At 31.5% G+C, this 13438-nt stretch overlaps 1 protein-coding gene across 1 annotated transcript in view; it reads right to left on the reverse strand.

The window, feature by feature from the left end:
• The window catches only part of REV3L (REV3 like, DNA directed polymerase zeta catalytic subunit), a 153098-nt gene that overhangs the window by 70795 nt on the left and 68865 nt on the right, over window positions 1-13438 (reverse strand). The window contains exons 4-9 of the mRNA XM_054721757.1: window positions 11677-11837; window positions 9713-9809; window positions 5642-5736; window positions 4463-4567; window positions 3349-3433; window positions 3114-3262 (exon numbers count right to left, since the gene is read on the reverse strand). Coding sequence (XP_054577732.1) covers window positions 3114-3262; window positions 3349-3433; window positions 4463-4567; window positions 5642-5736; window positions 9713-9809; window positions 11677-11837 — 692 coding nt within the window. The remainder of the gene's footprint in view (window positions 1-3113; window positions 3263-3348; window positions 3434-4462; window positions 4568-5641; window positions 5737-9712; window positions 9810-11676; window positions 11838-13438) is intronic.

Here is a 13438-nt window from a genome sequence, read left to right on the forward strand (position 1 = left end):
AAAGCAACTGCCTAATTATATAATCATTTTTACCTCTACTACTATATTCTTTTATTCTCTATCTCTCCCTTCAACTAAATTTTAAGATTTTACCTTTATTCATAAAAGTGTTTATTCCCTCTGTACATTAGACTTTCTATAAAAATCATATGTTAAAGTCTGAATACTAGAAGCGTAAAATAGAATTGTTTCTAGTTAGCTCTTTTATAATTGCTTGATATTTTTTTCTCTTTGAATATTTCAATGTGCAATGACTTTTATCATAGTAATATAACTATATATACACAAATTAGGTAGAATTGAAAAGACTAAAGAGCCCAGCCGGGTGTAGCTCAGTGGTTGAGTGTCGACCCAGGAACCAAGAGGTCACCTGTTCGATTCCTGGTCAGGGCATATGCCCAGGTTGCAGGCTCGATCCACAGTGGGGGGCGTGCAGGATGCAGCCAATCAATGATTCCCTCTCATCATTGATGTTTCTATCTGTCTCTCCCTCTCTCTTCCTCTCTGAAGTCAACAAAAAAATATTTAAAAAAAAAAAAGACTAAAGCGATTGTAAGTATTTAGTAATGCACAGAATCAAGGGTTTTTAAATACTCCATGTCATTGGTATATTTTTGTGGCTTTTATTACATTTTATTATGTTACTATTTAAGATATATCACTAACACTTCAAATTTTTAAATAAGTTTACACTGCATGAGGACGGGAAAAGAAGTAATAAAATTGTTATTTGCAGATGATGAATCTATACACAAAAAATTCAGTGGAAAAGACAAACTATTAGCACTAATAAAAACTGCTGGATATACGATGATATACAAACATCAGTGAAGCTCCTAAATAGCAGCAATTAGAAAATAAAAAATTTGAAAGATAAAACTTACAATTGAAATAATTATAAGACACCTGGAATGTATCTAACAAAAAATATAAAATAATTTCACAAAAAATTCAAAACTTTATTGAAAGACATGAAAAATGACCAAATAAAATGAAAAATATAGCATGCTCAAGGATGAAATGATTTGATATATAGAAAGATTTAAAATGCTCCTATATCAACCAATGAAACTGAAGCAGTAATAAAAAAGCTCCCAATAAATAAAAATCCTAGACAGGATGGCTTCACAGGTAAACATTACCAAACATTCAAAGAAGAATTAGCACTTATCCTGCTCAAACTATTCCAAAAAATTCATGCACTGGGCCTCTAGTATAAAATAATACTGAATGTCAACTGTAATTGAAAAATAAAAAAAATATTACTAAATTAGTCTATAAATTCAATAAATTCCTAATAAAATCTCAAAAGGGTTCTTCCCAAAAACAAAATAATTTGACCCTAAAATTAACATGGAAGAGCTTTTTAAAAAGATGTAGAGTAGACAAGACAATTTTGAAGCCAAATAAGGGAAGACCTGCTCTTGATGTATATCAATACAAAAGCCCCTGCTTCCAATGTAGCAGTGAAAAAAGGGTTTTTCCTTTTATGCTGAAGGCTGCTAGTCTGGATCCCCATGCCTTGATAAGCTGCATACGAAACAATGCAACTTCTAAGTAAAACTTTCATTATTCTCTTATTTCCCAATCATGTATAAGCTAACTGCATTACAGAAACCCTATTAGAACACAATAGTATATATAATACATACACTTTAAGGCCTGGCAAATCACACTTCCACATATCTTTTGTGGAGAAACTCTTGCACATAGCCACAAGACAAAACACTGTTATTAACAGTGCAAAAGTGAAAGCCATCTAATAGTTGTAGAGAAACAGATAAACTTGTTTACTCTTACAAAGGAGCACTAATCAGCAGCTAAAATGAATAAACTAGAAACATGTATGAACAGGTAGATTTAAAGTTATAATACTGACATAAAAATACTCAACATCATTAGTAATGAGGGAAATGGTAATTAAAACCACAATGAGATGCAATTTCACACACACTAGGATGACTATATAAAAAAGACAGATAACAGCCAAGTGTTATTAGTGAAGATGTAGGGTCACTGCTGGTGGGAATGTAAAACACTGTAGTCACTTGGGAGACAGTTTTGGCAGTTTACTGAAAAAATTAAATACAAATTTACTAAATGACCCAGCAATTCCACTCCTTGGTATCTACTAAATAAATAAATAAATAAATAAATAAATAAATAAATAATATATATTCACACAAAATCTTATACACAAATGTTCCTAGCAGCATTATTCTTAAGAGCAAAAAGTAAAAACAACTCAAATGTCTATCAACTGGTGAATGTATTAACAAAATATGGGATATCTATACAATGCAATACTATTCAGCCAGAAAAATAATGATAGATGCAATATGGATGAACCTGGAAATGTTAAGTGAAAGCAGCAAGATTCAAAAGATTGCACACTGTATTTCATTTATATATGTCTAGAAAAGGCAAATCTTAGAGACAAGAAAGTAGATCAGTGGTTAATTAGGATTGGAGGTAGGAACAGCTGTGACTACAAATGAAAAAGGAATAGTTTGAGGTGAAGAAAATGTTCTAAAACTGAATTATGGAGGTATTTGCAGAACTCTGTAAATTTAGGATAAATCATTGCATTATAAATTTAAAATGAGTGAATTTTGTGCCATATAAATTATACCTCGATTAAGTTAAAAATATGATGAATAAAAAAAGCAAGTTGTTTAATCTATGACAAGTAGGATATCATTTACCTAAAACTCAAAACCTAAAATAATAGTATGTTGTGGGCATACATACTTGGTAGGGGCAAAAGTAGGTTTACATTTGTTTGTATGAAAAATACAATAATTAATAAATATAATACAAGAATAAACTGTTTCACATACTCACAACTGTAAACCTACTTTTGCCCCACCTGTATATAAGAAACTATAAAATCATACATGGTAACAGTGTGCACCAACTTCAGAATAGTGCTTGCCTCTAGAGATGAAGGAAAAGTAAAGGAATAGGAGAGAGGTTTTTGCAATATCAATGATATTTATTTCTTAGGGGAAAAAAGAAACACTTAGCAAACTCAACTAAATCTTAATACCTCAGAACTAGATATTTAGATGTCTGGGAGGGTATTTTCTGTACACCTGAAAAGAAAACCTCACCTTTGCTCAACTCTGTGTCTTTGTGGACTTCTACCATATTAGCTGGTGTACATTGAAGAATTTCAGGAGAAAGGACCTCAGAGTGCAATGTTAACTCAGCAGAGAACTCCTGGGATCCGTCGTTGTAGTCCACAGATCCTGATAACCTTCTGCTTAATTAAAACACATCCTTTATAATAAACTAGATAAGAAAGCAATAAAATAGCTCTGAGATCTGTAAAAAATAACCACTTACACAGAGAAATCATTCTGTTTGAGAATTTCCTGAAGTCTCTTCTGAAATTTTTTTTCACTTTCTGTGGCTGGCACAAACCTGCGATCTTTGAATTTTAAAAGTGCATTAAAAAATGTAGATAGCAAGTGAATGAAATATTTTCTTTTCTCTTAAAATAGCTTTTAAAATAGCAATGTCCTATCCTTCTCTTGACACATATCATACCACCTAAAAGTAGTTCTACTATAAAAACAAACAAAAGAAAAATTGTTGTTACTGAATATAATTAATCACTTAAAGTCAGTTCAAGATTAAGTTCTATAATTATAACTTAAATCCAACACACTGTTCTCTACAACACACTGTTCAGTATCATAGACTCTGAACCTAGAAATTTTCTCCTCATAAAATAAACTTCTACTTTAAAAAGCATAAAAGGCACTCAAAATTTATCAAATATTTTTAGTGTCCAAGACACTAAAATTTTGAAATTTTAATTAGACTTCAATATACTAGTAGGCTTACTACTAAATTGCAAATATATTTGCCTTGTGAATTATGTCTTTTATTCTTTTACCTTTATTTTAATATTTTTATTGTGTCCATGACATTTATTTAAGCCCCCTCAAATTATTTTCTGAAGTAGCAGGGTTTAATAATAAAACGAGTGTTTTCTTTAAAACTGTAGAAAATGATCGAAGTGCGAGAGTATATGATATATCCAGAAATAATTTGGGGGCTATATTTCATGGTACATTTTCAATGCTTAATGTCTCAAACACAGTGTTTCTAAGTTAGGATTCACATGAGCTTCTATGAGTATTCTATAACTTATTTGGAAATACAGGTTAGAACATATTAGATAATGAAAAAGGAACAAAAACGTGAAACAGGAGAACAAAGTATGGTGAAAATCAATGACAACAAAGCTGTCAATTTCTTACTGGAAAAGAGACAAGTGACACTTTGGAGGTAAAGAATTACTGGTTCAGAGCAAAGACAATAGAAAAAATATATAGAAAATTTAAAAGTAATTTGAAAAGTAATATTTAAGGTCAAGGTAAACTCAAGGCTTAACCTTTTCCATAAAACTATCTTGTTTAAAAAAATCATTAGAGTACTATTTGGTTAATACCTTGTGATTCAGTCTGGCTAATTTGAGAAGTTTCATTTCTATTTCTTCGCCGTTGCTTTTCATCTTCCCATATGGCCTGTAGACCAGGATTTCCATCAATTTGAGCTGTAATCACAATAATACTTCACTACTACAAGGTCAAAGTAAAAACTACTTGCCTAAAAAAAGAACCCAAACTTAAAAAAAAAATTTATTGTTTAAAATATTACATATGTCCCCCTTTTACCCCCAATGACCTCTTCTTCTAACCCTCCCACCCCCCCTCCCCAGGGCCTTTACCACCCTATTGTCTGTGTCCATGGGTTATACATGTATGCATACAAGTTCTTTGGTTGATTTCCCACCCACCCTCTCCCACCTTCTCTCTGAGATTCCAGTCTGTTCCATACTTCTATGTTCTGGATCTATTTTGCTCATCAGTTTATTTTGTTTATTAGATTCCAAATATGAGTGAGGTCATGTGATACTTGTTTTTCTCTGACTGGCTTATTTCACTTAGTATAATACTCTCCAGGTCCCTCCATGCTGTCTCAAAGGGTAGATCCTTCCTTTTTTTTTTTTTTTTTACTGCTGCATAGTATTCCATGGTGTAAATGTATCACAGCTTTTTTTATCCACTCATCTACTGATGGGCACTTGGGCTGTTTCCAGATCTTAGATATTGTGAGGAAACCAAACTTTTAAAAAATAAATACTGCCTCTTAAGAAAAATAATTACCTACTTTATGTAATAAAGCAGACAAACTATGTTAACCTACATTTCTTATGTTAGTCCTTTTTTAGTTTTCTTCCTAGTGGTTCCCAAAAACCCATCAAGTGAATAAGATTCAAACATCTAAGGATAGCCAATAGACCCTAAGAATCCTCTCCCTGGTATATAACCTAAAAACTAAAAACATTAAGTTAGATTATATTAATTTTTTTAAAAATTGATTAATTTATTAAGTGTTACATTTACTTTAGGTTCATGACTGTGCAAACATATTCATGTGAATGCAAGTATAAATGAAAAATATAAATAAAAAATTGCTTCGAGGTACAGAAGCAATCTTCATAACATTTTGCATCTTCTATAACATCTTACATCTCTAGTAATGCTTTCTTCCCTACTTTTTCTACTCTACTTTGACCATTATTTAAAAACACACACACATATATTAAGAATAATTGTACATATACCTTCAATGTCCAGCCGATTTAAGATATCAGCAGCTACAGCATCTACTTCTAATTCACATGTACTCTGTGGTTCAATACCTTCCAGTATTAAAGAGCTGTATTAAAAACATTAAAAAAAACACACAAGAATTATGTAAGAGCAAATTTTCTGAAGATTTTTCTTATATAATTTTTTATCTTTAGGTGGTAAGCAGAAAAGCCAGTGATGTATTAATTAACAAATATAACATAATTGATATTATATATATAAAGAAATGATAAACAGGAAGAGAAAAGTACAAAAATATTATTACATTACAACTCACTGAGATCCTTTTGCAGTGCATTCTACAGATTTTGACGCATTTTATTTTATACATAAGGAATGTGGGTCATATCCAGGACAGAAAGGGGTAACAGAGAGACAACTGAGAGATGCATCAAAAATCATACACATATGTAATCATTTGCCCAGAGGCATCTTTCTTAGCAATCATAGATTTGTTTAAAAAAAATAAGGAGAGAATATGCAACAAGAAATGAGGGGAGGGGAGTATACTGAAAAGTGGGCAAATGATACTGTTCTCCCTGCCCCCAACGACTGCTGTGCTGGATAATGCTTTAAAATTCTCCATCACTACGGATTTGAGAAACCATGTGTTTTAATAATGGGATCATGACTAGGAAATGTGTTAACACCACAAAATCATTAATTTTTATGAGAACTACAGAGGATTGTTCCCACTAATGCTCTTTGACTCAGAAAATTTTGTTTTTCATCAGAGCCACAAAAAACGATTAGGACACCATATCCTACCAATATGGACATCAAGTGAAAAAGAGAGGACCATGAAAGTGGGTGATGGCAGATTTCACTCCCATTTTTTAATGTTTTAAGAGAAACAGATTAGCAAAACCTCATTTCTATCCCTAAGGAAATTTTGATGGAACATAAGAAATTAATTTGTTAAACCACAGAATTTTTACAATTCAAATAAATATACATGTATACATAGATGCATATGTGTAGATACAAACATATACACCTATCTTTTTATCATTGATAGAGAAGAAACATGTTAGCCAATCTATCACAATATATCCCTTTCACTTTCAGAAAAAATAATTCTTAATGTTGTTTGTCTTCTTCATTCATATAACTTAACAAAGTAAATTTTGCCATGAAATGACATACTAGATAAAATAGTTCGTGGTCAACAATTTTCTCCTTATACTAAAAAGTTTCACAAGTTTTGGAAGAATTACATTGTTAATTTCAAGGATGAATTTTCCAGAAGTAGCACCTTTGTGACAAAGGAGGGAAACAAAAATATCAAAAAATACAATCTCATAGTAGAAATTTACTACTATTTCTTGCCTTTATTACAAAGCTACTTCAGACATTCAGAACAAATGTTACTAGGGAAAGGAAGTAGTTTTCAGAATTAAAACTTTCCAGTAGATAGAAAAAGTGTAAGTAAAAAATGTGTCAGCCCTGGCCAGTGTGTCTCAGTGATAGAGCATCGGTCTGAGCACCCAAGGGTCTCGAGTTAAATTCCCGGTCAAGGGCACCTACCTGTGTTGCAGGTTCGTTCCAGCCCTTGGTTGGGGCATGCAGGAGGCGACCAATCAATGTGTCTCTCACATTGATGTTTCTGTTTCTCTCTCTCTCTCTCTCTCTCTCTCTCTCTCTCCCTCACTCTCTCTAAAAATCAATGGGAAAACTATCCTCAGGTGAGGACTAACAAAAAAAATTTTTTTGAGTCAGGGTGGGAACCGGGTGGTAGGAGGCAGGGGGGAAAAAGGAGGGGGGATATTTGTAATACCCTCAACAATCAAGATTTTAAAAAATTTGGGTCAGCAAATACATGCAGACCATTCATTTTAGCCATGAAAGGGAGATAAAAGATAACGATGGTAGATAACTGTGCCTCTCTGAACATATCTGTTCAAAGCTTAACAAAACAGTCTTACTAATTAGAATCAGTGAGGATGAAGCTCAGACAGCTATAATTTTAAAAATCTTTTCAGATCATTCTGATGGGTAGCCAGGGTTGAAATTACTCCAGTAGATTCAGTTTTTGTATATTCAACACTATGGCAAATGATCCTGAAGGTCCAGGATATGTGGTAACTGACAATGAGCTAGCTAGTAAGGTAGGTAGAGCTACTAACTCTGCACTTACAAGTTTGTTGCTCTCTCTTATGGCCCTTGTAATAATGTTTGTGAAAGAGCATAAAACATTTATTTGTTAAAAAAAAATAAATAAAAAAAAGGTACACAGAAGATGGTGCTAGTACTGGGGATAGAAATGAGACTAATAAAATCTAAGAGTAATGATTTATGGGAAAAATTTTTGACATTGTTATTTGTACTTAATGAAATTATGGATTTTCATATTTAATGCAATATAAGCATCCCAAAAATGCAAAATATGGGCTAATATGAGATAAAAATATATATAGCTATCCCATAATTATTTTAAATTCTAATTCTGAGTACCTTGTCTAATTTTACTAGTTTACCTATTCACATCTTTTCTTATAATTTGTCAATTCTTAAAAATAATAAAATAGGCTCCTAAAAGCATTCTAAAATTCAAACTTTTCATTATAATAGATAAGGTTTCCCCCAAGCTCACTTCTAATCAGTGAAGCCTTTATAACCTAACCAGAAAGATGTTTGTTCAAAAAGGGCTTCAAATACAAATAAACTTTAATTTGAGCATGCAAAAAACAAGTTACTACATGCAGAACTTTGAAAACCAAGCAATCTAGGGAATAGTCAAAATCCTTGGGTCAAATTGATTTGCTCTAACATTAGAGAGATAGAGGGACTGCATTACAGGCATTAAAAAAAAAGAGAGACAACAAGTAGCTTTTGGTCACTTTGTTCTGGACTGATTAGAACTTGAATTTGATGTGGTAAATAATATTCTCTCTAAACTTAATACCATTTCAATATGTTTATAAAAACATTTCCACTCTGAGAAGGAACCAAGAAGTGCACATGTGTGCATGTGTATGTGTATTTATCAAAAAGTCCTGATAAATGTTAAGCTGGATCAAGAGATAAGGCAAGGCACTGTCCACATCATCTCAAAGTCTTGTAGATTTTAACATTCCAATTATAAAACAATGTATTTCCATCATTACTTAGTGATATTTTTTCTTAATTTTAGATATTAAAAAAAAAACCAAGTAATTCTATAACATGAAAATTCTGTCAAAAACATATTAGGATTTTAAACTACATAAATTACATTTATGTAGTTTAAAATGAATGTATTTATGGTAGTTTATCATTAATTGATTAATAAATTCACATTTTCTTTTTATAAAATAAAAAAATAAAAGTTATTTAAACACTTTTTCCACCTTGCACTCTTCATAAAAAATATCTACATAAAAAACATCAGCTGACATATGTGTAGTGAAAAGAGGAAAACGACAACCACCCTGCCAATGCCTAAACTGATTAATAAAAGGATCAAGAAAGCTTGGGCAATGCTTTGTGGTATAAAACAGAAATCTTTCTGAGTTCTATGTAGATAAAGCTATTATTAATAATTTTATAGGTACTGATTAAATATCTAATATTCAAAATGTTACCTTCCCCAAAATAAATTAATAAAATAGTCTAGTAAATGATAGTCAAAAGAAATCACAGATTATATTATTCATATTCAGTATGTCAACCCACCTTTTTCCCACAAATATTTAATATTTAGAAAGGGTTATTTTTACTAAAAATATTTACTATTTAGTTTTTCAATTGATAGTTTATTATGTGATTTTTTACTAGACAAGTTATAGGGTATCAACTTGGAATGCACCATGAAGATGAATATTGGAAAGAAGTGTAAAAATTTACATCCAGATTTCTTTTATTAATTAGGTGATAATTAGGTATATTTTCATGATCTCTTCTTAAAATCTATGATTCCATGTAACATACTAATATTGGAATTTGCTTTTATGAAAAATTTATATATTAAAATACCAAATATAATATTAAAATTATGGTAACCACTAATTTCTGAATGCAGTAGGATATATGTAAATACGTTTTCCTTTACAACATGAACTAACCTTGGTATTTCATTTTCTTCCCACCGAAATAAGGTACCAGTAAGAGAATTTCCTGGTAGCTTGTCCTTGTAAGATCCAGTTGCATGCAATGGATCACCTGGGAGTAGAAAAGTAAAAGGGAATAAGTCCTAATTTGAACTTTCATATAACTCCTGTTTAAGTAAAATAACATACAACCTATATGACTAGTTCCTAAAAACTCACACACACCTAGGAATGTATATATGAGCAGTTGACAGTAATGGTTCCAAACTAAGAGGGGAAAGAAGTATTTGCAATATATGCTTATGAGAGAGAAATGGCTACAAGACTTGCATATTAGAATAAAAGAATACATTTTAATGTGCTATTCTGATGAGTATGCTTAAAATCCCATTTTATAAAGAAATATGACAACAATTTTTGTAGACTTCAATCCAAATTCCTAGGGTATTCTGTATAAGTCTCAATCAAAATTCTAGTAGAAATCAGGTTCCAGATAAAATTCAAAACATACTATAATACCAATCCCTGAACAAAAAGAAAATATACAATGCATTCCAGAAGTAATAGCAGCAACAGTGAGTGGGAACTTGGGACAAATGCAATTTGACCACCAGTCGAAGAGGGGACATGTTTGCTTAGCTGTCCGAGTTTCAGAAACTAGGTCCTAGGGTCATGCTTTGGAAGTAATCTCCAAATTTTCACAAATTTTCTGTGATCTCTTATGGGAATTTAAATTTGCAGATAAGAGAAAGCTTGAATTTTAACGTTATCAAGGATATTAAATTTACTATCCTCTCTAGCTAAATTTAATACTTTGATTTTCTTATTTGGCTAGCCTGATCAAAAATGTTGTAATTAGGCTGAGATCAGGTATTAACATCTTTGCTATTTCAACAAAACATGCCTTGAAAACATGCAACTAATTCTTACCTATAATTTATGTATTGTTTTAGCATATTTCCCTAAAGAACATAGATAACATTTCTTTTCAACTGTGGATGTTAAAAAAATGTAATATAAAATACTTCTGTGGTACTCAAAATACTTATTCTATATAAGTACTTCTATATACTTCACCTTTACTACTATAGCAATTAGTAATTTCCATTTTAGTTGACAACTGGTTATATAACTGAATACTGAGACAAAATTATATATGCATGTACATTAAAATTTTGAAATCTTTTTCACTTTTAAATTTGCCTCACTTTCAAAAATGACTTAGGTACTATATCAACTTGTCTTATAAGATGAAATGTTAAGTTATGCACATATATGTTATATATTAATTTACAGTAAGATTTACTATCAGTTTAACTGTAAGATGTCTGAAATAACATGGCAAAATAAAATACAAAAGATGACTCATCTATTTTTTCCCATGATTTCAGTATAACCTTTTATCTTATACAAAACAAAAACCTGAGGGCTATTTAGTATAATGAGTTAAGATATACATTTTATTTCATCATACTTGCAATTTTTCTTCAACTAAATTTCATATACTTCTGCCTTCACATTGTTCATAGTTTGAAAAAAAAAAATCCCTTCTAATCATCATTCCAATACTCATCTGGCTTTTATAACTAAAATAAATGGCTTACATATACTTGCTAATTCAAAATTTTCTCATGCTTTTCACCTATTGGAAACAAACTTTTGCAGGGTTTCTTTTTGAGATACTGAAAATGTTCTAAATTTGACTGTGGTGATGGTTGTATAACTGTGAATATTCTAAAAACCACTGAATTTTCCATTTTAAATGAGTGAAATGTGTGGTATGTGAATTATACCTCAATAAAGCTGTTACAAAACAAATTTCACTTGAGAATATTTTCCTAACAAATGCTAATACCATTTTGTGTATTTTATTCTTTACCTACTCAGCACTCATTATATAAATGTACATTATTCTATAAATTATCAATTCATAACTCTTATTTCAAAGCATTAATTTGAACTTGAAAAATTAACCTTACTTTTCCTTCTTGCTTTTCGGAACTTGACAGCAGCTAGATTTATTAAATTCATTCCATACAGATTGTAGTCAATGAAGAGCTGTAGGAGGTAGGGTATATGCGCTTCGTGAGGCTGATAAAATTTATTCATTATGGCTCCACTTTGCAAAAGTTCACATATCCTAAATTAGGGGGGAAAAAGTTATATCATAAAATTATATTTCCTAGAATGTTACGTGAAACAATGATTATGCTAATAGAGAATAAAACACATCATATTAGCATACAAAAATTTTTACTTCAATTTTACTAGAAATTTGTATTTTGTAAAAAAACTAAAAGTTTAAATCAAGTTTTAAAGTAAGCCACATGCTCTAAAAATGACAAAAAACTTCAGTGAAGAGTATTTTGACTTCTAAAACCAATTTAATACTAACTATATTGAAAAAGCCAAAACGTTTTTTACAATAAGCTTTTTCTTTAAAAAATTCAGAATATATTTTTTTAAAGATTACACAAAAATTCTAAAGAAGAATACATGACTCAATCCACTACTCAGAGATGTTACCATTTTAATATTTTTTACTTCACTGAGTTGTTCTCCTACAAACAATAGGCAATTATAAATAGTGTATGTGCTATTCAAGGCAAGTATAAGAAACATCTAGAAGGGACACTAATCAGATAGAGTTGCAGAGGTAGTTTCTTGAAGAGAAGCCTTCTTGAAGAGAAGTCTCTAAGAAGTAGATTGAATAGTAAACTGTAGATACTTTTTGTCTGAAGAGAGGAAAAAGTATTTCATGCAAATAAAATTACACATGCAAAGTGTCACGAGAAACATGTTTCATCCTGGAACTGAAACCATTGAGTGAGGTCTGGTGATAGAACTGTAGTGAGAAGGGGTGGCTAGGGAGGTAATGAGAAGTCAGATTATACAGAGCCTATTAAGACACTGGAAGAGGTAGTGCAATTTGCCTTTGAACAGCAGGAAAGTGAAATGACCAGGTTAGCTAGAGAATGCACAACACTAGGGAGTGAGAGGCTATTGTGAAAAACTAAGATGATGTCAGCTTTAAGGAAATGTGTTGATTCAGGAGACATGTAAGAAATAAATGGTCAGGCCTTGCTAGCTAACTAGATGTGAAGGATAAGGTAGAACAGGAGTTGACAATAATGCCTAGATTTCTTGCTTAAGCATCTAGTTGATAGTGCTGCATTTATTGAAATAGAAAGGACCAGAAGGAAACAGGTTTGGGCTTTATTTTGTGGAGGGGGAATAAAGATAAACCAAGTTTTAGACATACTGGGATTTAGGCATAATGGGATATTCAGGAGGATTTCTATGAAAATATTGGAAATAAATGATAATGAAGATAAGAATAATTTTATTAACATGGTATTAAAAATGTTATTAAAAATGTTAGATACTATGCACCGGATACTGTGTTAGGTGCTTTAAATGCTTAATCCCAAGTAATCCTCACTACAAACCTATGGTACTACCATCCCCATCTAATCTAATAATAGACAAATATGCAAATTGACCATACCTCCGACACGCCCACAAGCCACGCCCACCATCCAATCAGAGCGAGTATGCAAATTAACCCAAACCAAGATGGCTACAGCCACAGAGAGCAAGGTTTCCTAGGTAACAGAGGAGGCCAAGCTTTCCGCCTGCCATTTCCAGGCCTAAGCCTCCACTCAAGCTACAAAGTTTCAATTATAGAAGGTAAACAAATTCAAACAAATGGCAGCAGAATGGAGCTTGAGAGAGCAGGCC

The sequence above is a fragment of the Eptesicus fuscus genome, chromosome 10 (genome assembly GCF_027574615.1).
Source record: "Eptesicus fuscus isolate TK198812 chromosome 10, DD_ASM_mEF_20220401, whole genome shotgun sequence".
Lineage (NCBI taxonomy): Eukaryota > Metazoa > Chordata > Mammalia > Chiroptera > Vespertilionidae > Eptesicus > Eptesicus fuscus.